The sequence below is a fragment of the Bufo bufo genome, chromosome 8 (assembly GCF_905171765.1).
Source record: "Bufo bufo chromosome 8, aBufBuf1.1, whole genome shotgun sequence".
Lineage (NCBI taxonomy): Eukaryota > Metazoa > Chordata > Amphibia > Anura > Bufonidae > Bufo > Bufo bufo.
In genome coordinates this window covers 204,299,155-204,322,891 of record NC_053396.1, presented here as the reverse complement: position 1 = coordinate 204,322,891, position 23,737 = coordinate 204,299,155, and the positions used below count along the sequence as shown (strand labels likewise).

The following is a 23,737-nucleotide window of genomic DNA, read 5'->3' as shown; positions in this document are numbered from 1 at the left end:
CAGGGGCCACCTTCATGAGACAATCTCTTTCAATTAAATATGTTATCTACTGAGTTTCCTGGTTGACTTTGGAGAACACTTTTTTTTGGAATGTAGAATATACTAGATAATCATGGAGGACATGATATTTTCTGTATAGTTATACATTTTTTCATCAAAATATCTTGAAGGGGTCTGTCTGCTTTGGTTTCCTGATGGCTGGCTAAATAGAAATGTCCTATTGCCAAGACCCTACATGATTAGCCTGGGGAACCGCAGTGGGATTCTACAACACCCATTAAAATCAATAGGCAGCTGTTGCTTTTAATAGATAGTGAGAGTCTCCCAGAGTAGAGTTCCTTGCTTCTGGCATGCCTCTACGCTGGTTCAAAGAAAGTTAGTAATCAAGGGACCCCTTATATGATCTAAACACTCACCAATTTTTGTCTAAAGCAAATCTATGTGTGATATATGGAGGCGGTTGATCATGCAACCCTGGTCTTACAAAGCATAAATACCAAAATAGGTTGCCCCGTTTTCCCTCTTGAGATATTCTGTTCCTGTGACCACCACAGATAATATATCTCCTTTTTTAAGTTGAAATGCACCTGCTTGAAAAATAGACTTGTTCCACCCTGCTCGGCTCCCTTTATTGGCAGATATGGCCCCAGACAGTTCACAAGGTGTTTTATCTGATCGAAGAAGCTGCATTTTCTCTTTATGTTCAGTGGACTCTAGAATCACAGTAAGGGAAACAAGATTTTTGTCCTGGGGACACTGTGTTCCTCCAAAGGTGACCTGACTGTATATGAAATACAGGCCCTTGTGCTCGATGTGCAGTTTGTTGTTCTTCAATATTAAGCTTCCTTGGGTGAAGGCATTGTCTATGTTGGGGGTCCATGTCAGTGAGTCCCAAATGAATGGATCAACTGTAAAAAAGGAAATAATGGAAACAGGGTGTTAATTATGAAGATTTACCTAGAGGTCTGGAGGTATGACTCCACGGTATAATATCTAGAGACTTTACAAAATTTGTATTTTTGATTCTGGAGATATAACTAAGGGTACGGCCACACACTCAGGTTTCTGCATGGAATTTTGGAAGCCATAATCAGGAGTAGATCATAAAAGGAAAGAGAGTATAAAGGACAGATGCTTCATTTCCTCTTTTTGAAATTCACTTCTGGTTTTGGCTTCCAAAACTGCATCCAGAAACCTGGTAGTGTGATTGTACCTTAAGATACTTTGTCATCAGTGGCGTAGGGATCGCCATAGCAACCATAGCAGTGGCTATGGGGCCCTACGCCACTGGGGGCCCGTCCGGATCGCATTCATTTTTTTTTTTTTTTTTTTTTTATTAACACACACACAGGCACTGGCAGCCAGGCCCGACCGCCCGCCCAGTGTAGTGGGTGGGGCGTGGGCGGTCCGCGGCTCAGGCCTGGCTGGGGGGAAGCCGCGTCAAGTCAGGACTCAGGACTGGAGCAGGCGGGCCCGGGGCAGAAGATGAGGTAGGTGGTGGAGGGGGCCGGAACAGGGGCGTACCCATAGGCGTGCGCACGAGGTGTGCCTGGGCACAGCCTAATCACACCCCTGTGCTCCGCCTCCTGCACTGCCAGCCATGCACGTGCGGCGTGACGGAGTGAAGTGACGTCACGTTACGCTGCCGCCGGCTGCCTGTTTTGAATGTGAAGAGCGGGAGCCTGCCTGCCCGCCCCCCTGCGCCCAGTGTGCCTAATTGATCTTCAGGATCAGTCATCAATACAGAAGTGAATGGATTCTGATCTTTTGTGCACTGCCAGCAGTCTGCCACAGTAAAAAGAAAAAGTCTGGCGTGGAGAGGAGTCCTGACTGTCCCCAGTAAGTTAGTGAAGTGTCAAGTGATAGATAAGGATTATTAGATAGTAGTATACATACTAGTACATACTTTGCACAAGTTTATTAGTTACAACTTAAAGGGAACCTGTCACCAAAAAATACTATTAACAGCTTAATAAGCGATTTTTTTGGTGACAGGTTCCCTTTAAGTTGTAAATAATAAACTTGTGCAAAGTATGTTCTAGTATGTAGTACCTTTATAGTGCTGCAGAGTAGTTTCCTAATGCACTTTTTCTTCATTTAGCCTCCTTGAGAAATCAATGTTTTATTCAGCCGCTGCCCCGTGCTTCAAGTCAGGTTTGAAGTCAAGGGGGCAGCGGCCTAGGCGTCTCCAATCCTGCTCTCCCCGCCGCCTTTATTGACACGCCGGATCTCAGTGCCGGGACCGCGCTCCCAGCCTGCATGCGCAGTAAAGGGCTGCTGTAGCCTGTAGCGCAATCCCGGCTCCGGCTCGTACACTCAGCCGGCTTCAGTTTCGCTACTGCGCATGCGCCCAGCATCTTCTGTAACTGCGCTAGTATGTAAGGCTGGCGGGCGCATGCGCAGTAGCGAAACTGAAGCCGGCTGAGTGTACGAGCCGGAGCCGGGATCGCGCTACAGGCTACAGCAGCCCTTTACTGCGCATGCGGGCTGGGAGCGTGGTCCCGGCACTGAGATCCAGCGTGTCAATAAAGGCGGCGGGAGGCGGGGAGAGCAGGATTGGAGACGCCTAGGCCGCTGCCCCCTTGACTTCAAACCTGACTTGAAGCACGGGGCAGCGGCTGAATAAAACATCGATTTCTCAAGGAGGCTAAATGAAGAAAAAGTGCATTAGGAAACTACTATGCAGCACTAAAAGGTACTATTAACAGCTTAATAAGTGATTTTTTGGTGACAGGTTCCCTTTAAGCTCACTTACATAAGGAACGCGGGGTCCGTCTTACAATAGTTGTCGGCCTCCACCCCCTGTTGGGGGTCAGTCACTGTCAGGGACACTGTTATGGGGGGGGGGGGCCCATAATTTTTTTTTGCTATGGGGCCCATGCATTTCTAGCTACGCCCCTGTTTGTCATACTGCAGATTAGAGAATTCATTCCATAGTGTTGGAATATTTTGTTAGGGAAGCACTCATCAGGATAGGTGGATCTCCTGATTTATCTTAGTAATCCTCTCTGCTCCTATTATTGTCTCTGTAGGCACTCTTTGGAGGCTAATAACTGGTTGTGTGGGAATTAGTGGTGTCACGGCTGAGGATGGGGGAAATCCTCAGCAGTGTGGAGCCCGGTGATGTTACGGCTGCTTGGCCCTGAAGACAGGATTAGGGAGCAGGTCACCTCCTAAACGCATCCCTAACCTGACCCTGGCTCCTAGCTACATGAGCCAACCTTGATGGTAGGAGGGCCCATGCTCCGGAACCTAAAAGTCCCTGCTAGCCCTCAAGATGACCCTCACCTAGGAGCTGAGTAAGACAAGCCCACTCCTCCTAGACACGGAGGAGCAGGAGTCTCAACGGCCAAGCTGCAGGAAAAGGGGAGACATAAACAGCTCTATGGATATGGCAGGTGAACAAAGAGTTCCACCTACCTGCCACAGCCTTGCTGACTGGATCCCTGTGTTAGCAGGGTGCAGAACACAAACGCATCCCCACACAGGGACCCAGATCCATAGCTGCACAAAATAACATATAAAACATCACACGGACATCACACATAACTAGAAATAACTTAAAGCGACATTATGGTTATGACATTAAGGTTTATGACCACAGGGGTGGCTCTTACTGGCAGGTAATAAATACATGAGGCTGCTCTCAGCTAAGCATGGCTGAAGCAACCTGAAGGCCTGCAAAAGCAGTGAGGCTTTATAGGCCAAGAAGCCACACCCCACAGTCGGACACACCCAGTGATCACACACACTAGGAAGGGGATTAACCCTTCCAACACCAGGGAAGGGAAAACACCACTTAAAGGGAACGTGCACACAATAACATAAAACACAGTGCACACATCCACACATCACACACAAAACCGCATGCGCAGCGTAGCGAGCTGCATGGCACAGCTCAGCCTGCTACGCTGCCACATACATACTGTTGCCAGCGGCAACCGCAGGTGAGGCCAATACCACAGCCCTCACCTGTGATTGAACACCAATGAAAACCGCTGACAACCGCATGCGGTTCAGGAGTCACGGTCATAGCCATGGCCGTGACAAGTGGAGTTTTGTTTTCTCCTACCTTATTATATTTTATATTCATATAGGGAATGTGCCAAAAGGAGGTTTCACACAGGGCCCCATCCAACCTAAGGCCGGCCCTTAGTGTCCCTCATCTAATATCAATAGTGTGGGGTGACTCTGAAGAGCATTTCTGGAGGACCTAGTATGTTAACATATTACACAGACAATCCACTGACTTCCATGAACATCACATAATGTTTCATGTTCCCCTGAGGAAGCGCTGCAGTTTCCTCAATAGATTACAGTTGATCGTTGCCCAGCAGCAAGACAGCCATACTTATCAATATTGGTTACTGTTGGGAAACTTGAGGCATGCAATTGCAAGTGCCACCGTGGGAACTTCCCAAACTAAGAATGCCCACAAATAGGTGGAGTGTCCTGAATTTGGTGGTCTGTGGAACTTTTAAACAGAAAACGACTATACAAAGTAGACTACCCCTAGAGCTAATATTGAAATAAACTACAAATTGGTGTGGTAATGAAAAGCAGGAAGTGCTCAACCCCATATTCAATGGTGCATCTATACCGGGGGGGCAGATCCACAAGTACCACAATAGACATCCTACACAGGATAGCAAATGTGTGGATGTGATAAAAAATAAAACAAAATAACAATAACTTTTACAAAGACAGGTGCACTCTGCGGTCTTACTAAACCCAACAGGATATGTTGGCTGATCTCTCAATTTTACATCAGTATGAGGGTTTGGTAAGAGTGCACCTGTCTTTGTAAAAGTTATTGTTATTTTGTTTTATTTTTTATCACATCCACACATTTTCTATCCTGTGTAGGATGTCTATTGTGGTACTTGTGGTCCACTGCGGGCATCCTCCATTGTGTGCATTTTTGCTGGGGATCGCTATTAGCAGCGGACCACAAGTGCAGGATCTGTCCCCCCTGATAGATGCACCACTGCATATGGGGTTGAGCACTTCATGCGTTTAATTACCACGCCAATTTGTAGCTTATATATAGAATTGTTTGGAGGTGTAAAAACTCCTAGTCTGAATGTGCCTTTATTTCCATCTAGAGGGAACATTCTGGTGCACATGTGAGGCCCGGGCTATATCAGCCAGTTTTGGGTGGGGCTCAGAACTCTCTACCTCATCCCATTGTAAGCATGGCTGCATGCTGGAGGTAACTGGGAGTTTGCTGTGAGTCAGACCTTGCGCTCCTGTAATTTGCCCACTGGTTCCTGGTATTGCCCATACGGCACAGGTAGGTTTAGCGCTAGGTCCCGAGCTACTTGAGAAACCGTGATGTGGTGCTCGGGCTCAGACATGTCCTACACCGTAGGATATGTTGGCTAATCTCTCAATTATACATCAGTATGAGGGTTTAGTAAGACCGCAGAGTGCACCTGTCTTTGTAAACGTTATTGTTATTTTCTAATATTGAAATATGGCTTTTTCTCAACCATTCTGTACTAAATTGTATTTCAGCACATAATATTTACCTTGAAAATGAGCTGCAGGTCTTAGTGGGGATCTTGACACTGTAAAATAAAGAGAATCAGGAGTGAGATACAGTATAAAGTAAAGGTATTAGTTTGACACTTCCTAATTTATCTCTACACGAACACTCAAAAATAGGGACTTGTAGATATTGAGATTGCCCACCTTCCCATTCAGGTGGTACTTTTGCTGCATAGTAAAGGTCTTTGGAGCTGTTCCTCTACAACGTGAAGGAGCTACTGTATGTGTCATAGACATCTCAGCTGCATACAAAAAGGACAAGAGGGCATTACCCCTATGAATTCATAGAAATTGTAGTTGTCCACTTTCCTACTCAAAGGGTACTTTTACATCACAGCCTGTTCTTGAAAACAGTAAAGGTCTGTGGAGCTGTTCCTCTACAATGTGAAAGGCAGCTACGTGTCATAGACATCTCAGCTGCATGCAAAAAGACAAGTATTATTACCCCTATGAACCTATAAAGATTGAGGTTGTCCCCTTTCCCATTCAGGTGGTACTTTTACAACATAGTCTGCCCGTGAAGACATTAAAGGTCTGTGAAGCTTTTCCTTCTACAATGTAAAGGACAGTTATGTGTCATAGACATTTCAGTTTCATGCAAAAGGATAAGTGGGCATTACCCGTATGAATTCATAGATTTGATGTTGTCCACTTTCCCATTCAGGTGGTACTTTTACAACATAGTCTGTCCATGAAGAAAGTAAAGGTCTATGGAGCTGTTACTCTATAATATGAAGGGCAGCTGTTTGTCATAGACATCTCAGCTGCATGCAAAAGGACAAGTGGGCATTACCCCTATAAATAGATTGAGGTTGTCCACTTTCCGATTCCGGTGGAACTTTTTACAACATAGGCTACTTTCACATCTGCATTTTCCTTTCCGGTATAAGGATCCGACTTAGGATCTCAAAACCAGAGGAAAACGCTTACATTTTCTCCCCAAAACTGAACTGAATGGAACAGAGTGCTCCAGAATGCATTCTGTTTCGTTGCGTTCCCATGGCGCACACAAAAATGCAGCATGCATGTGGAACCTACACCCCCTGAATTTCATGGTCGCTGTCATGGCACTTAACAGGTAGAACTTAGTGTTAGGTTCCCGTCTTACAGAGATCGCCTTGACGTGCGGCAGACGGGCTCAAATCATTTTGTACAAATTTATTTGCCAAGCATCTCTACTTCATTAGCGTAGCATTAGCATTACAATATGTTTTTGTACTTTATTTGGTTCGCAGAGAGCTGTTGCATGATATGTTGTGTTGTTTTGTGTTTCCAGTCATAGCGGCGTGCACCTGCGCATTGGGATGTGCTGACCAACCCCTTTTGTGTTTCCAGTGTTTTTGTGTGCGTCATGGGATAGAGATCAAGACGGATCTGGCATGAAACACAAGGCAAGTCAATGTTGCCGGATACGTTTTCTCGGATGCAAAAGAAAATGGATCCGGCGCCAGATCCGTCATCTTAGGAGATAATACAAACGGATGCAGCTGGTTGTATTATCATAATGAAAGCATTTTTGCTGATCCCTGCCGGATCCATCAAAAACGCAGATGTGAAAGTAGCTATAGTCTGTTCATGCCCATGGCCCTTCCGCTGCCCCCCTCTTGCCTCACCTAGTGCTCATTGGTGGTGCACCCCTGTTCATGAAGACAGTAAAGGTCCATGGAGCTGTTCCTCTATGTTGTGCTGGGCAGCCATGTGTCATAGACATCTTAGCTGCATGCAATAGGACAAGTGGGCATTAACCCTATAAATTCTAGATCCCTGCAACTATATTCGGATACGTGAAATGACAGAACTGATTGTTAGTTTTTTTTTTACAAGGCAAGAAGGATGTTCAGATAAAAGTCACTGATCTCTTTATGAGACACATGACCTAGAATAGAAAATAGGACACAGGAAGACAAGAAAAAAACCTGCACAGACCAGAATACTGAACTAAAGCACCGCAATAATGTTGATTTTAAAGGGGCAAATCTGCTGCCTAACAGGGAGTATTTGCTATAACATAGTATAATTCAATTAGAGGTGTCTCATAAAACACCATAAACTGTCAGTGACAACACCTAGGGGGTCATTTATTAAGACCGGTGTTTTAGACGCTGGTCTTAATAACCCAAGGCCTCTACATAACTTCTGCACATCCAGCGCCACTTCTAAATGTAAGACAGCGTCCTTGCTGTCTTTCATTTAGACCATTTTCCAAGCCTAAAATAGGTGTAGGAAATGATGAATGAGAGGGGCCTGCCGCCCCGCACCCTTCCCTGCCCACTCCATGTACACTTTTTTAGACCTTGTGTGAGCAGGAAAACTTTGCAGATTGCGGCACAAATGACCATTGCGCCGCAATCTGCGCCAGAAATACGCCTACTTCAGAAAAGGCGTACTTCAGGATAGTGAATAAACCTCTTAAAGGGAACCTGTCATCGGCAAAAACCACCCCCAACTGCCAGGAGTACCTTCAAGTAGCTGGCAGCCCCTTCTCCTGTGACTGACAGCCGGCTGTTCGGCAAGGCCAGCCGGCTGTCGGGCATAAGCGCTGTCAGTCACAGCGAAGGGGCAGGGAAGGGGGCGCGGTTACCTTGACTTGAAGCAAGGAGGCCCCTGCCCGCTTGACTTCAAGAGTGACTCGAAAATAGCGCGCTCAGGGGATAAAAGAGCGTTTTTTTTCCTGCTTTTACCGCATCTGACTGCAGGAAGAAAATCATCATTAGAAACACACTGAAGGTACTGCTGGCGGTTTGGGGTGTTTTTTGCCGCTGACAGGTTCCCTTATATATATGCTGTAGCCATGGACATTGGACATTTTCTGGATCCCAATGCATTGACTAATTGGCTTTAATCACACAAAATATATTGTGGATTTTGACCTGGATGGAAATGGAAACCAAACCAAATTCCTTATGTCATGGCTTAAGGGCTTATGCACACGGCCGTTGCCCAGCCGTGCCCGCATTGCGGCCCTTGAATGGGTCTGCAATCCGGAAGGTTGGTGCGGAACGGAGGCACAAAACCCCCCAGAAGCACCATGGAGTGCCTCCGCACCGCAAAAAAGTAATGCAGGCACTACTTTTTTGTGGTGCGGACGGACCAAGGACCCATTCAAATTGAATGGTTCTGGACTGTGGATCCGCCGGCGCCACATGTGGCTTCTACGCTGAGGATTTTTGGCAGCAGAATCTCGTGCAGTAAATCCTCAGCGTTTACACCAGCAGTAAAGAGAAGCTGAGATTTTTTTTTAAATCTGCTGCATGTCAGCTCATGTTGAGAATTTCATCCGCAGACTTCTCCCTTTGCAACGCAGAGGGTAAAATCCGCTGCAGAACATCCACATGGCTTTTGTTGTGGTGGATTTTCTCCATGTGGGGCCATGTGACATGAAGGTCACTGCTACAGGACAATCAGTGGCCTCATCAGTGCCGCGTGCAGACCGGGCATGTGACCGCTTCAACTTCTGAGAACAGCGGTCATGAGCCGGGTCTGCACACAGCACTGTCGACAGCAGTGACCTACGTGTAGATGGCACGTCACACTTCCGGACCAGCAAGGGGCGGAGGAGAAAGGAGTTTGGAGATGGAACCGGAACACTAGTAACAAGTGAGTCTTTTTTTGTTTTTTTAATTCTTGCACCCTGCCTTGTATTATTTAAAGGGATTTCCAGTTTTGGAAAAACCTTTTAAGGCAATTCGAGAAGGAAAATTTAAACCTGAGTATAAGACGTCAGTGGAGATAAGACATTCAAAAAACACATGGCAAACAGCCACAACCTTACCTGGCAGAGCTGGTCCTGGATGATGAGACGTCTTGGCTTCTTTCTGGAAAGAAAAATGTGATTGTTAAAACAACGTAGAATAAAGTCTCTTTCTGTTCTATCCATCCTTAAATGTGGAAACATTTTTAAATGGATGGCGACCATGTGTGGTCTCGAGTGAGCGAGTCTTGTGGATGAATACAGTATGCAACCTTCTCGGACTTCACAGACTGAGGATCCACGTGGCAAATTGCTCATGTGAACTGACCCATTCACTGGTTCTGTGTTCAGTCCATTCTAAACTCGGACAGCACCTGGACGGGAAAATTCATTTGGCTCAATGAGCACTAATCTGTAGCTTTAAGACGAGAGCGTGCTATAGAAACCATTTCTTGAAGAATTTTCAACCCCAAAATACTCCACTAGCTATCAGTCCTCGAGTCATCAAATTGGACAAAAATTATTTTTAAATGTCTCTTGGGGCACTTTTACATCAGCGCTATTTATTCCCATTCTTCCGCTTCGTCAGACGAGCAGAAGAACGAAAATCAAAGAAGTGCCAGATTCAGCGCGTAACTGACATGAACGGAGTCAAACAGATCCCATTGACTATGATGGGATCCGTTAGGTTGTCATTCGGGAGAATATTTCTTTTTCATGCAGGACTTTTTTCTCCACTATTTTTGATGAACTCCGTGACTGAAGCCCCCAACGGAGCCTTCGACACAAATGTGAACCTAAGTTGTACGCGTTCCTGGAAAATCAACCAATACATCTGCCTAGTGAGAGTACCTACACGAGGATTGTGCAGGGTATCTGCCGATATTCTGCAAGAGCAAAACTTACACCAAATTTATAATGTAAATGCTGCAAATTAATTTCGCTACAGATTTCACCCTATCGATTGGAAATTGTGAAATCCGTGGCAAAAATCCACAACATGAATTGACATGGCTGCTGATTTAAAATAGTAGGCTTCACAGAAGACATATCACAACTTAAAACTACAACTCCCATCAGTTCAGAGCATGCTAGGAACCTGGTACCACACACGCTATCCATCACATAAGTACAAAACACGGGATGGGAACATGGGAATAATCAAGCCAGACTCCTAAATTCGTTTTTGCACACATCTGCCGATTCACCTCTGCCCAGCATCAGGCACTGCCCGGTTTTGTAGGCTATGTCACACATGATGCCTTGGTACTGGTTAGCATCAGGACTTTGTGTCCTCGGTCCCCTTGGACCCATGATGCCCAATACAACCGTTACATAAGTGGCTCTATTGGTTGTCACCCAACTTTCCCACTAAGAAATGGCTGATTAGATTTTTTCACAACTTGGTAAAAGACGAAATGGGACCTTGTGTGAAGGCGAGGTCACTTACCTGCACCGGAGAACCTGCTGCAAGACACATGAGGCAGAAAAGGGTCATCAGGGATTGAATTCTTGAACTTGTAAGGCAATGCCAAGCCCATGTGCTTCTGGGTAATGTTGCAGGCATAGTGGCAATGTGCAGATTAGAAGGATGCTGTAGCTGGCGGAGGAGTGATGTGCAAGTGACCAGTTTTATATCATCGCAGATGAGAAGGTGGAAGGAAATAACAGGGGAAACCCCGTCACGTACCAGGAAACGACCCAGCACGCAAAGAAAGATGAGCTAGAATAAAAAAGATTACAGGAGACATTTATCCTTTGAGGTTGTTTTTGTGTCCGTTTTAAATCTGTCTTTGCTTTGAGTCCCTGCACCAAATTTATGAAATGAAGAATTGGCTACCGGAGGTTTTTTTTGTTTTTTCTTCCCTATTTTCCGTGAGCCATAACTTTTTTTTATATTTCCAGTCACATAGCTGTATGAGGGCTTATTTTTTGCAGGACAAGTTGTACTTTCTAATGGCACCATTAATTATGGCATAAAATGTAGTGGGAATCGGAAAAAAAAAATTCCAAATGGGGTGGAATTGAAAAAACCCCAGCATTCCCTCCACCGTTTTACGGGTTTTGTTCCCACAGCGTTTTGTTTATGGCAAAACTGACCCATGCCCTTAATTTTCTCGGTCAGTACGATAACAGTGATACCCCATATGTATAGTTTTTTTTTTATGTCTAAATAGTGTCAAAATAAATGTCAACTTTGAGATTTTAATTTTTTTTTAATCACCATATTCTGACCCCCATAACTTTTTTATACTTATGTCTACTGAGCTGTTTAGGGGCTCATTTTTTGCATAACAATTTTTACTTTATATTGATAGCATTTTGGACTGTGTGTGACCTCTTGATCACATTTTATTAAACTTTTTTGGGGTAAGAGAAGCAATAAAAAAATGGCAAATCGGCCATTTTGACCCTTTTTTTTCGTTACGCCATTTGCGTATTGGAATTTTTTAAAAATTTTAATAGTATGGGCATTTTCAGTCGCGGTGATACCCATGATGTTTATATATATTGTTATTTAGTTAATTATTTTTTTAATTATACGGAAAGGAGGTTAATTTAAACTTTTATATATTTTTTTATTTTTTATATATTTTTTAACATTTGAAAAAAAAATTTGATCATTTTGTGCCTCATATATGAGTTTATTAATTATATTTAGATTTTTTTTATTTTGGTTTATCAGGGATTTTATATTTGCCATTTACAGTAAACTTTGCTAATTTCTTATCTTGGCCTGCCATCTGGTGGACAAAATAATAATTGCAGCATGAACACTTTCAGCCTTATCAGCAAGGCTGAGCGTGTTCAGCCCAACCACCGATGCCCGAATTGGCCACACGGGGCATTGGTAGGAAGCCCGGAAGCCAGAGCTTCCGGGTTTTTGTGCATTTAGGTGCTGTGATCTCACTTGATCACGGCATCTAAAGCATTTAATTACCGCGATCGGCATTATTGCTGGTCACGGCAATTAGCCGCAGGTCTCTGGTGGAGTGGAGAAACTCAGCCCAAACAGATACAAAGTTACAATTCCCCATCTGTCATAAACTTGCAATAGAACTTGATAATACCTAATGGGAATGACAAAGCAGTTTTTCCCAGAAAAAAACAAGTCTTCCGACATAATAACATAGCTAAACAAGACATTCAAAAGGTCAGGCTGTCTGGTTTTCGTGGTAAACAAGTCTAGCTTTTTCCCTCCAAAACATACTATTTTTTTTAACACTTATGGTAACTGTGGAAAATTATTAGCTTCTTGTTATTAGATAGAAAGTCCCAAAAGTCTTTCCATATTCATTAACCCTTTCCACAGTGCTGTGCAAATACAGTGCAAATGAACAGGATATATATTACAACAAATATATAAAATGCAGTTACACAGTATTAAACACAGTAAAAGTCAGTGCAAGTTAACCCTTTAAAGTGAAATAAAGTAAGGAGTTGATGACTTTGCACAGGGGAAACAGGGGCAAATGTCCACAGTCTTCTAGACTTCAAAGTACCCCTATTCCAGGGCACTACAAATGTACTGAGTGTTTTAATGACCAATGTGCAATGAGAAAAACATTCTAATGACTACTCTAACATTCTGAATATTTTATCCTACCTATTATTTAGAAATAATTTGACTGTCCAGTGTAAAATACACAAAGCATTCTAATGTCCACTATTCGTAAGGCACTTAAACAACTACACTGAAATGCAAAGATCATAATGATTTTTCTAGAATAAAAGTAAAATACTGAGGGCATTCTAAATAGCCACAAATATTGTGTAGCATTATCATGGCCATTTTAAAGCATTTGAATCATATGCCCCAATGTATACTGAGCATTCTATCCACTGTTCTAAAATCTAGTGCTTATCCCACAGACCACATTAAAATTCTCAGAGCGTATATTTGCTAGAGAGCACTTCAGTTCTTTGGGACTATAACACTGATGGCCTGTCCTATGGATAGGTTTGATCAATATTTTATCGGTAAGGAGCCAAACATCAGTGACTTCCCCTCATTAGCATAACAAAGCATCCCCTGATGCACGGTGGTTCAACCGCATGGGTGGCTATGTCTGGTACTGCTACACAGCCTAATTTAATTGGAGCTGGACCACCTTTCTCTTAAAACACAATGTGTGTACTCCAGACTTCTACCGAAAGTTTTTGGGTCAAGAAGCAACTACTTACCATCTACTCTGAGTCATATTTGCTCTAAAGGAGAAAACAACTCTATCACCAAACTCTATCACTCTATCACCTCTATAGGACCATTGGACCTATGGTGAGAGATGTATCTTTTATGAAATACGTTTATTATTAATGGTATCAGTGAGGGTGGGAGTAGCTAACTTCTCCTCCAACATGGGTTTCAACAACCAATGCAACTATCTACACACCTTGACCCCTATATCCTCAATTATACTTTGGTAAGGTGTCTTATATATTAATTAAAGGTGGAGAAGCTTCTTTTAGTATGCTACATCACAAAATGAAGACACCAGAGACCCATACACTATGTGGGATACTTGTCCATTTGTTTTCTTTTGCTTCTTCACTGTGACCTCTCTATGCTACTTTTAACTTTCACTCTTCTTTTCTGTAATTTGGCCACAGGAATGAGATAAGTGACCTGATGAAATTCCTCTGTAGTCACATCTTCTACCTGGAACCACAGACTGACCGTAAGCAGAAACAAAGTTGAAGAAATGACCAAATGTTGACAGCAGGTGGGAAGACAAGGCTGATAGAGATATTGACCATTCACTGGAGAATAGTGGAAACTAGTGGGCTTCTCATGTCCTCAATATGAGTCCCTTCCGCAGAGGGGAAGTCCCTTGATGTGGGACTCTTTAGAACTGAAAACAACTTACACAAACATGCGTGGGCTACCTGCAAACCAAAGACATTTCACAAGAATTTCACACTTTTAAATTGCTCAAAACCGGGTACCACTTTTCAGGTTTAACTAGCAAAGTATACTCTACATGGTGTGAGTAGTAAATCTCTAGAACGATTGTCAAGTAGTATTATAGTCCAGTCCCTAGTGGTTCAGTGCTTCAGTTTCAAGCATTTAATGTTTTGGTGACCCTGGTTCCTGGTGTCTAGTAGTTTGCTGTAACAAAGGCTCCAGTGTATGCTGTAGTGTAGTACCTGGTGGTTTTGTGTCCTACATTTAATGCGCTGGTCTCCAGTTTATACTGCTCCATTCCAAAGTAACCAGTAATTTAGTCCCTTTTCTTTGGTGTCTATTAATTTTCTTTTCCCAGCCTCTAGTTTCCAGTGAGTTGGTGACTCAGTATTGCCATTCCAAGTTTTGGCCCCACATTCCATAGTTTCACAACACAAGCACTGTTTTTCCTTTATCATATAGTAGTATTATTTCAACACTGTATATTTGGACACTCTATGATGGAACTGTCACGGTCCCTCCTGTGACAGAGGTTAGAAGATCTGAGAGACTGGCTGCACGTTAGGTTATCTGACAGCCTATCTGTTTTCACTTGTTGCAGTGTTGTTGTTGATAATGACCTAACCTCTTGTCTCAGGTGCAGCTTGTGGTCATTACTGCTTCTCTATTTAGTCTGGACTCACACTTCATACCATGCGGTTGATATTATCTGCCTGGAGTTGGAAAAGCTGGTGTGAGGTCCTCATCTGAGTTTCTGCTCATCAATTTTCAATTGAAGCTAAGTGTACTCCCCTTTGTATTTTGTTGTTCCAATTTGCTCATTGTTTAATAGGCCTCAGGGAGATGCTGGTTCGTTCATCTGGGAAGGAACCAGTAGTCTCAGATCTTGTCACAAACCCTAGGGCTTTTCAGGGTTACCAGGGCCTAGGTTTACGGTGTATGAATATTCCCACCTTCAGGGTCTATTCATACTGACAGGAGTCAGGGCTAGGTTTAGGGTTTCCTAGGTAACATAGTAACATAGTACATAAGGCCGAAAAAAGACATTTGTCCATCCAGTTCGGCCTGTCATCCGTTTCCCTCTCCCTAGCCGTGAGGCCTAGTTTCTGGTCATTTTCCTTCTATTGTCATTCTATGTACCCCCCCTCCCCTTTCATTGTGACATTATCAACTGCCGAAAAAAACTGCCATTTTGTTGGATACTATTTCTGCACTGGTCGGACAACTGCAGGGGCTGCCTTTGGAGGTAGCTGACCTCCACACGACCGTCTCACAGATCCAGAGACCACAGGCGGCTGGTTCCGGCACCGGGAACCGGGCTTGTCCTGAACCTAAGGTCGCTCTCCCGGATAGATTTTCCGGGTGGAGTGACAATTTTATTCTGTTCAGGGAGTCGTGCAAATTATATTTTAAATTACGTCCTAACTCTTCTGGGGACGAGAGTCAAAGAGTGGGTATAATCATTTCATTACTTAAAGGTGACTCTCAGTCTTGGGCTATTTCACTATTTCATTGCCGACCGGACCACAGTCCCTAGGTCTTATCTACGATGACCCAGATCGGATCTCCCTGGCCGAGACCAAGTTGAGTGGCTTACGGCAGGGCGATCGTTCTGCGGAGACCTATTGCTCTGATTTTAGAAAATTAGCTATGGATACGGAGTGGAATGATCCAGCTCTCCATAGTCAATTCTGTCAAGGGTTATCCGAGAGCCTGAAGGACGCATTGGCGTTTCACGAATATCCTGAGTCATTGGAAGCAGCCATGTCCCTTGCTGTATTTATTGATAGACGCCAGAGGGAGAGATCTAAGGTTCCTCACTGTCAGGACGTACTATCATATAGGTTGGCGGCCTCCTCCGACACTTTGGGTAGAGAGACACTTGAGTTCATGTCTGGTAATGAACCAATGCAGTTGGGAGGAGCTACACCTGGACCTGGTCATAAGAACTTTAGGCTTAAGAGGGGACTCTGCTTTTTCTGTGGAAAAGGGGGACATTTTGTTAACGTATGTCCTTATGTTCAGCGTCAAGGTGAAAACAAAAGAAAAATGTTTAATCCTCATCTCACTCTTGGTGGTGTGGGTGGGGAATCTGAGAATTTACTTTTGTCATTTACTGGTAGTACCTGATTTCTCCTGTCTGCCAAGGTGGCTCTAGATTTCAAAACTGTGGGAATTTAAATGTTTATTGACAGTGGGGCAGGGGTTAACCTAGTTGATGGTCAGTTCGTCCGTATGCATGGGTTGACAACAAGTGCATTAGACAAAAATATTTTGGTGTTTGCAATTGATTCCACTCCACTCACACAGAAATGCTTGTCACAAATGGTGCAGGACATCAGTTTAAAAGTGGGTGATTCATCAAGAATCCACTTTGTGTTTTGTGCTGGAGGGTCTGCCTGCTCCCTTGGTGCTAGGTTTACCATGGTTAGGCAAACATAATCCTACCATCGATTGGCAAGTGAGACAGATTCTTCATTGGAGTGATTATTGCATAGACAACTGTCTTAGCACGTCGCTTTCTGGTGTAACCACTAAAGTTGTACCTTCGTTTATTTCTGATTTTTCTGATGTATTCTCTGAAAGTGGAGACCAGGAGTTACCTCCACATCAGGAGTATGATTGCCCCATCAACCTTATTCCTGGAGCTAAGTTGCCCAAGTCTTGGTTGTATAATCTTTCTGAACCCGAAAGAGCTGCCATGTGAGAATAAATAACGGAGAGTTTGGCTAAAGGTCATATTAGACCATCCAAATCCCCAGTGGCTGCAAGATTCTTCATTTTTAAGAAAAAGGATGGAACTCTTAGGCCATGTTTGGACTTCCGTGTAGTGATGAGCGGCAGGGGCAATATTCAAATTCATGATATTTCGCTAATATTTTGTAGAATATTAGTCATATATTCGCAAATTTGAGAATTTGAGATCATATTCTTGATTGCGAAAATCGTCAATGTAATATTCTCGTAACGCGCGCAAAATACAGACGTGGGTCACTTATGCTACATTTTTGAAGCTGGCATAAGTTTCCTGAGACTGAAGAAAATGGTTGGCATGGCAGAACATTAGAATAGCTTGATATGCAGATAGAGTGCTCCAATATATTTGCGCTTGCGAATTTTCAGCAATTAATGATGCGCATATTTTTTCGCAATATGTGCAACTTGTGACATCACAGCACTATTTCTGTAGCATGTACAGTGGATATAAAAGGTCTACACACCCCTGTTAAAATGTCAGGTTTCTGTGCTGTAGAAAAATAAGACAAAGATATCATTTCAGAACTTTTTCACCTTTAATGTGACCTATAAACTGTACAACTCAATTGAAAAATGAACTGAAATATTTTAGGTGGAGGGAAGAAAACAAAACAAAAAAAAAAATAATGTGGTTGCATAAGTGTGCACACCCTCTTATAACTGGGGATGTAGCTGTGTTCAGAATTAAGAAATCACATTCAAAATCATGTTAAATAGGAGTTAGCATACACCGGCCATCATTTAAAGTGTCTCTGATTAACCCCAAATAAAGTTCAGTTGCTCTAGTTGGTCTTTCCTGAAATTTTCTTAGTCGCATCCCACAGCAAAAGCCATGGTCCACAGAGAGCTTCCAAAGCATAAGAGGGATCTCATTTTAAAAGGTATCAGTCAGAAAAAGTGTACAAAAGAATTTCCAAGGCATTAGATATACCATGGAACACAGTCATCATCGAGTGGAGAAAATATGACACAACAGTGACATTACCAAGAACTGGACGTCCCTCCAAAATTGATGAAAAGACGAGAAGAAAACTGGTCTGGGAGGCGACCAAGTGGTCTACAGCAACATTAAAAGAGCTGCAGGAATATCTGGCAAGTACTGGCTGTGTGATACATGTGACAGCAATCTCCCGTATTCTTCATATGTCTGGGTTATGAGGTAGAGTGGCAAGACGAAAGCCTTTTCTTACAAAGAGAAACATCCAAGCCAGGCTACATTTTGCAAAAACACATCTGAAGTCTCCCAAAAGCATGTGGGAAAAGGTGTTATGGTCTGATGAAACCAAGGTTGAACTTTTTGGCCATAATTCCAAAAGATATGTTTGGCACAAAAACAACACTGCACATCACTAAAAGAACACCATACCCACAGTGAAGCATGGTGGTGGCAGCATCATGCCAAGGGGCTGTTCTTCTTCAGCTGGAACTGGGGCCTTAGTTAAGCTAGAGGGAATTATGAACAGTTCCAAATACCAGTCAATATTGGCACAAAACCTTCAGGCTTCTGCTAGAAAGATGAACATGAAGAGGAACTTCATCTTTCAGCATAACAACGACCCAAAGCATACATCCAAATCAACAAAGGAATGGCTTCACCAGAAGAAGATTAAAGTTTTGGAATGGCCCAGCCAGAGCCCAGACCTGAATCCGATTGAAAATCTGTAGGGTGATCTGAAGAGGGCTGTGCACAGGAGATGCCCTCGAAATCTGACAGATTTAGAGCGTTTTTGCAAAGAAGAATGGGCAAATCTTGCCAAGTCAAAATGTGCCATGCTGATAGACTCATACCCCAAAAGACTGAGGGCTGTAATAACATCAAAAGGTGCTTCACAAAGTATTAGTTTAAGGGTGTGCACACTTATGCAACCATATTATTTTATTTTTATATTTTTTCTTCTCTGTACCTAAAAGATTTCAGTTTGTTTTTCAATTGAGTTGTACAGTTTATAGGTCACATTAAAGGGGGAAAAAGTTCTTAAATGATTTATCTTTGTCTAATCTTTTTACATCACAGAAACCTAACATTTTAACAGGGGTGTGCAGACTTTTTATATCCACTGTATGTATGGATAGCAGAACCTATCACACTGCCTAACACCCTGCATTGGAACCTATCAGCTACACTATAGATCAATCTAACCTACACTGACTATCTCCCTCTAACTATCTGAATCAAATATATAAAGCTGAGTGTATGTGTGTGTGTGTATGTCCGCTAAAGGAATCCACACCGTTGCATTTACAATCACGAAATTTGGCACACAGGTACATCAGGTGTCCGGGAAGGTTTTAGACCAGGTCTCAGCTCTCTAGGACGTACAGTTCCTGAGATATTCCCCAAAAATGCATTAGCCAATAGAAGCTTGGTCAAATGACCCTTATCAGCCAAGCTCGCAGGCCGTTAGCCTCCACATACACAGTTTTACTCCAGATTTCCTTAACAACCCAGCCATTTATCTTCACTGCTGTAGGAGAGCTTTAAAGGTAATCTGTCACCAGGATAATTGCTATTGAAGTAAAGCCATGGCCTTATAGCACTTAGTACCTTATTTCAAGATGTGCCTTTGTTCCAGCAATAGATGTTTTTATCCTTGGAAAATCCTGTTTATTTGGTATGCAAATGAGCCAGTAAGGTGCCTAGAGGGGCGCCACTCTTGCAGGAAGGAGCCCAGACATGCCCCCTGCCACAATGTGTTCACCCTCAAAAGACTTTAAACCCCGACCCCAGGTCCTGCTAAGCCACACCCAGATCTGGCTAGGCCACGCCCCCTCACACTCCTGAGTCAACTGGGATTGAAAAAATGAAGGTAAAATCAACTCGACTGTGGTCAAACCTTAGAGGGACATGACTAAGAAAGGTTCTGGTGTCTCAGTCTGGTCTGATGTGGCATTACAAGCCTTTTCTGCGGTGAAGGAGTGTTTTGCTTATGCTTCTATACTGGTGCAACCTGATGTGTCACAACCATTTATTGTGGAAGTTGACGCATCCGAGATAGGGGAAGGGGCAGTTTTGTCGCAGGGTCCTTCATCTAGTAAATGGCGCCTATGTGCTTTCTTCTCTAAGAAACTCTCGGCTGTAGAGAGGAATTATGATGTGGGTAATAGAGAGTTGCTGGCCATAAAGTTAGCTTTTGAGGAGTGGCATCATTGGTTGGAAGGAGTGATTCATTCGATTACGGTGATTACGATCACAAAAATCTCGCTTACCTGGAGTCGGCTAAACGTCTGAACCCAAGGCAGGCCAGATGGTCTTTGTTTTTAACCAGATTTAATTTCGTTGTCACCTATCACTCTGGGATTAAGAACGTCAAGGCAAATGCTTTGTCGCGTAGATTTCCTGGGGGGGGGGGGGGTTTATTCGGAAGATCCTCGCCCAATATTGGCTGAAGGGGTGGTAATATCCTCCCTTTATCCCGACCTTGAGGCAGAGGTATGAGAGGCCCAGGGAGATGCACTGGATTCCTGTCCTCCGGGGAAGTTGTTTGTTCCTTCCGAATTACGACACAAGGTGTTCGAGGAACATTACTGTACAATTCTTACAGGACACCCTGGGAGCAGATCCATGGTCGATCTCATTTCTCGTAGATTCTGGTGGCCAGGGTTGCGTAAATGTATTGAGGGCTATGTGTCAGCTTGTGGTACTTGTGCAAGTGTTAAGGTGACACATACTCAGCCTTCAGGATCTCTACTTCCGTTGTCCATCCCGTTTTTGGACTCATTTATCCATGGACATTATCACAGATCTGCCGAATTCCTAAGGAAAAACTGTGATTTTGGTGGTTGTTGATTGCTTCAGCAAGATGTCACACTTTATAGCATTATCAGGTCTACCTAATGCTAAAACTCTTGCACAAGTGTTTATCGATAACATTGTGAAGCTACATGGTATTCCCTCTGATGTGGTGTCTGATAGGGGGACTCAGTTTGTTTCAAGATTCTGGAATGCGTTTTGTACTCGCCTGGGGGTACAATTGTCCTTCTCTTCGGCCTTTCATCCTCAGTCGAACGGACAGACTGAACGCACTAACCAGAATCTGGACACTTATTTGAGATGTTTTGTTTCAGAGAATCAGGAGGAGTGGTCTTCATTTTTGTCTTTGGCCGAGTTTTCCATAAATAACCATAGACGGGAGTCCACTGATAAGTCGCCGTTTTTTCGGGCATATGGGTTCCATCCGCACTTTGGCACATTTTTTGGTACTGAGTCTTCTTGTATACCTGAAGAAGAAAGATTTTCCTCTTCTTTGTCATCTATTTGGACGAAAAATCTAAATAATTTAAAAAAAATGGGCAACAAGTATAAACGGATGGCTGACAAGAGACGTATCAGTGGTCCGGACCTGAGAGTGGGTGATTCTGTGTGGCTGTCCACAAGAAACATTAAGTTGAAGGTACCTTCTTGGATGTTTGGTCTAAGGTTTATTGGTCCATATAAGATCACTGCCATTATTAACCCGGTAGCCTTTTGCATGCTTTAAAAATTCATAATGTTTTCCACAAATCATTGCTGAAGATATATGTTGAACCTGCTGAAGCTTGTAGTCATTACTGCTTCTCTATTTAGTCTGGACTCACACTTCATACCATGCGGTTGATATTATCTGCCTGGAGTTGGAAGAGCTGGTGTGTGGTCCTCATCTGAGTTCCTGCTCATCCATTTTCTATTGAAGATAAGTGTACTTTTCTTTGTATTTTGTTGGTCCCATTTGCTCATTGTTTACTAGGCCTCAGGGAGAGGCTGGTTCGTTTATCTGTGAAGGAACCAATAGTCTCAGACCCTGTCACTACTCCTAGGGATTTTCAGGGTTACTAGGGCCTAGGTTTCTGGTGTATGAATATTCCCACACCTGTCGGGCTTGGCAAAAGATAAGGCTTCTAAAAAACATTCAATGATTTTCTGAAAGTGATTAGAGATGTACAGTAACAGAAAGGTGATCTCTTAGCGTCTATAGACGTGGAGAGTTTGTACACAAGAATACCACAAAACTTTGGGGTAAAGGTAATTGGAAAAATATTGGAGTGTCAGCAGAAAAGTAAGGAATATGTGGAATTTGTGAAGGAGGCCTTGGGTTTTGTTTTGATGCATAACGCCTTTACGTTTTATAATAAATGGTATAATCAGAAAACAGGAACGGCCATGGAGACCCCGGTCTCCTGTACTTTTGCTAATTTGTACCTGTCGGATCTTAAGGTCAAATATGTTTTCACTACTAAGAACAAGTATGTGAGTAACATAAAACTGTTTTTGAGATTCATTGATGATGTGTTCATTATATGGAGAGGAACTGAAGTACAATTTGAGGAATTCGTGGAGTACATGAATACCCAAAATAATATGAATATGACATTCACTAGTAAGATTGACTCAAAAGAGTTGGAGTTTTTGGATGTAAAGTTTAATGTAGAAGGGGAAACAATAAAAAACAAAAGTATATAGAAAACAGACTGCCACAAATTCCCTCTTTCACTTCAGGAGCAGTGATGGTCAGTTCGCAGTGTTCGCCAGCGAACACATGCGGGCTGCCATCTTTAGTAAGGTAGACTCACCCGTCCGGCGATGCACAGGTAAGCCTTTACCTGTGCCTGTGTCGGGAACCGGTCTGAAATCAAATGCAGTCACCGGGAGCAGGCAGTTCCGAGAACAGCCGCCGGGGGCCTTCATCGGGCTGTTCTCGGAACTGCTTGCTCCCAGTGACTGCATTTGATTTCAGACTGGCTCCCGGCACAGGAACAGGTAAGGGCTTACCTGTGCATCGCCGGACGGGTGAGTCTACCTTACCAAAGATGGCAGCCCGCATGTGTTCGCTGGTGAACACTGCGAACTGACCATCACTGTTCAGGAGTTTTCTTCCCCAATATATGAAAACAGCAATACCATACGGACAGCTTACAAGATTGATAAGGATAGCCAGTGAAGATGAAGACTTCATAGACCAACCCAAAGATTTGAAGAGGAGATTATTAGAGAGGGTATCCTGAGAAAATAATTGAATCCTTTTTGAGAACAGTGAAGGCGGATGAAGAAAAAGGAAGGAGAGATATTAAAAACAAAAAAGAGAAGATAGGGAGAGCAGGGTTCACATTTAAATACACGCCAATGGCAATGAACATAAATAAAGCTATCGTGAATAATTTGCATCTTCTTGCATATGATAAGGATTTGAAGGATAAAACAAGAAATCCACCATTAGTAAGTTTTAGAAGAAGTCAGACCATTAAAAACAAGTAAAAAAGTAGTAGTAACTTTGAGAGTGAAAAAGAAAAATGGCTACAAAAGGGAATCCCACAGGGAAACTATAAATGTGGCCAATGTACAGCCTGTAAGTTCATAATAAAGATGTTAGAAGTAAAGAAGTCGACAGGCACTCTATATCTGGTTTCTATAGGATATTTATTATTGGTTATTTTACAAAAAAGCTTTTCTTTAAAAATTATTTATATAATAAAAAAAATTTATTATTAAAAATCTATTAGTTGGTTGTTTTCTTGTTGATTTGAATCAGTCTTCATTTAGTCATTTATATAAATAAAGTTTTGTTTTTAGACACAAGTTTGTCGTTGTGAACGTGATGACGTCAGTTGCAATTGAAAAGAGAGGAGCGCACTGACGCCATCATGTCAGGAACCAGACGAAGCGCAGTACTCGCGAAACGGCCATTGCCGCCTGTGACTGAGTGTATGCCCGCATCCGCAACCTTGTTTTTATGCCTTGAATAAAACGCTGCAAGAAAAATTAAGTGAGTGTCGCAATTTATTGCTATCTATTTTTCAAAGGTATAGAGAGAATATAGGTGGTCAGACAGTGAGGATATTCTATCTAACCACACTTTCCA

At 43.1% G+C, this 23,737-nt stretch overlaps 1 protein-coding gene across 1 annotated transcript; it reads right to left on the bottom strand.

The window, feature by feature from the left end:
• Positions 1-243: 243 nt before the first annotated feature.
• LOC120977833 (lymphotoxin-alpha-like) lies at positions 244-10,872 on the bottom strand. The gene is made up of 4 exons (XM_040405967.1): positions 10,692-10,872; positions 9,323-9,365; positions 5,532-5,570; positions 244-908 (listed from the first exon to the last, which is right to left on the bottom strand). Exons 1-4 carry the CDS (start codon positions 10,806-10,808, stop codon positions 481-483), a joined length of 627 nt encoding a protein of 208 aa, XP_040261901.1. The 5' UTR covers positions 10,809-10,872; the 3' UTR covers positions 244-480.
• Positions 10,873-23,737: the final 12,865 nt, after the last annotated feature.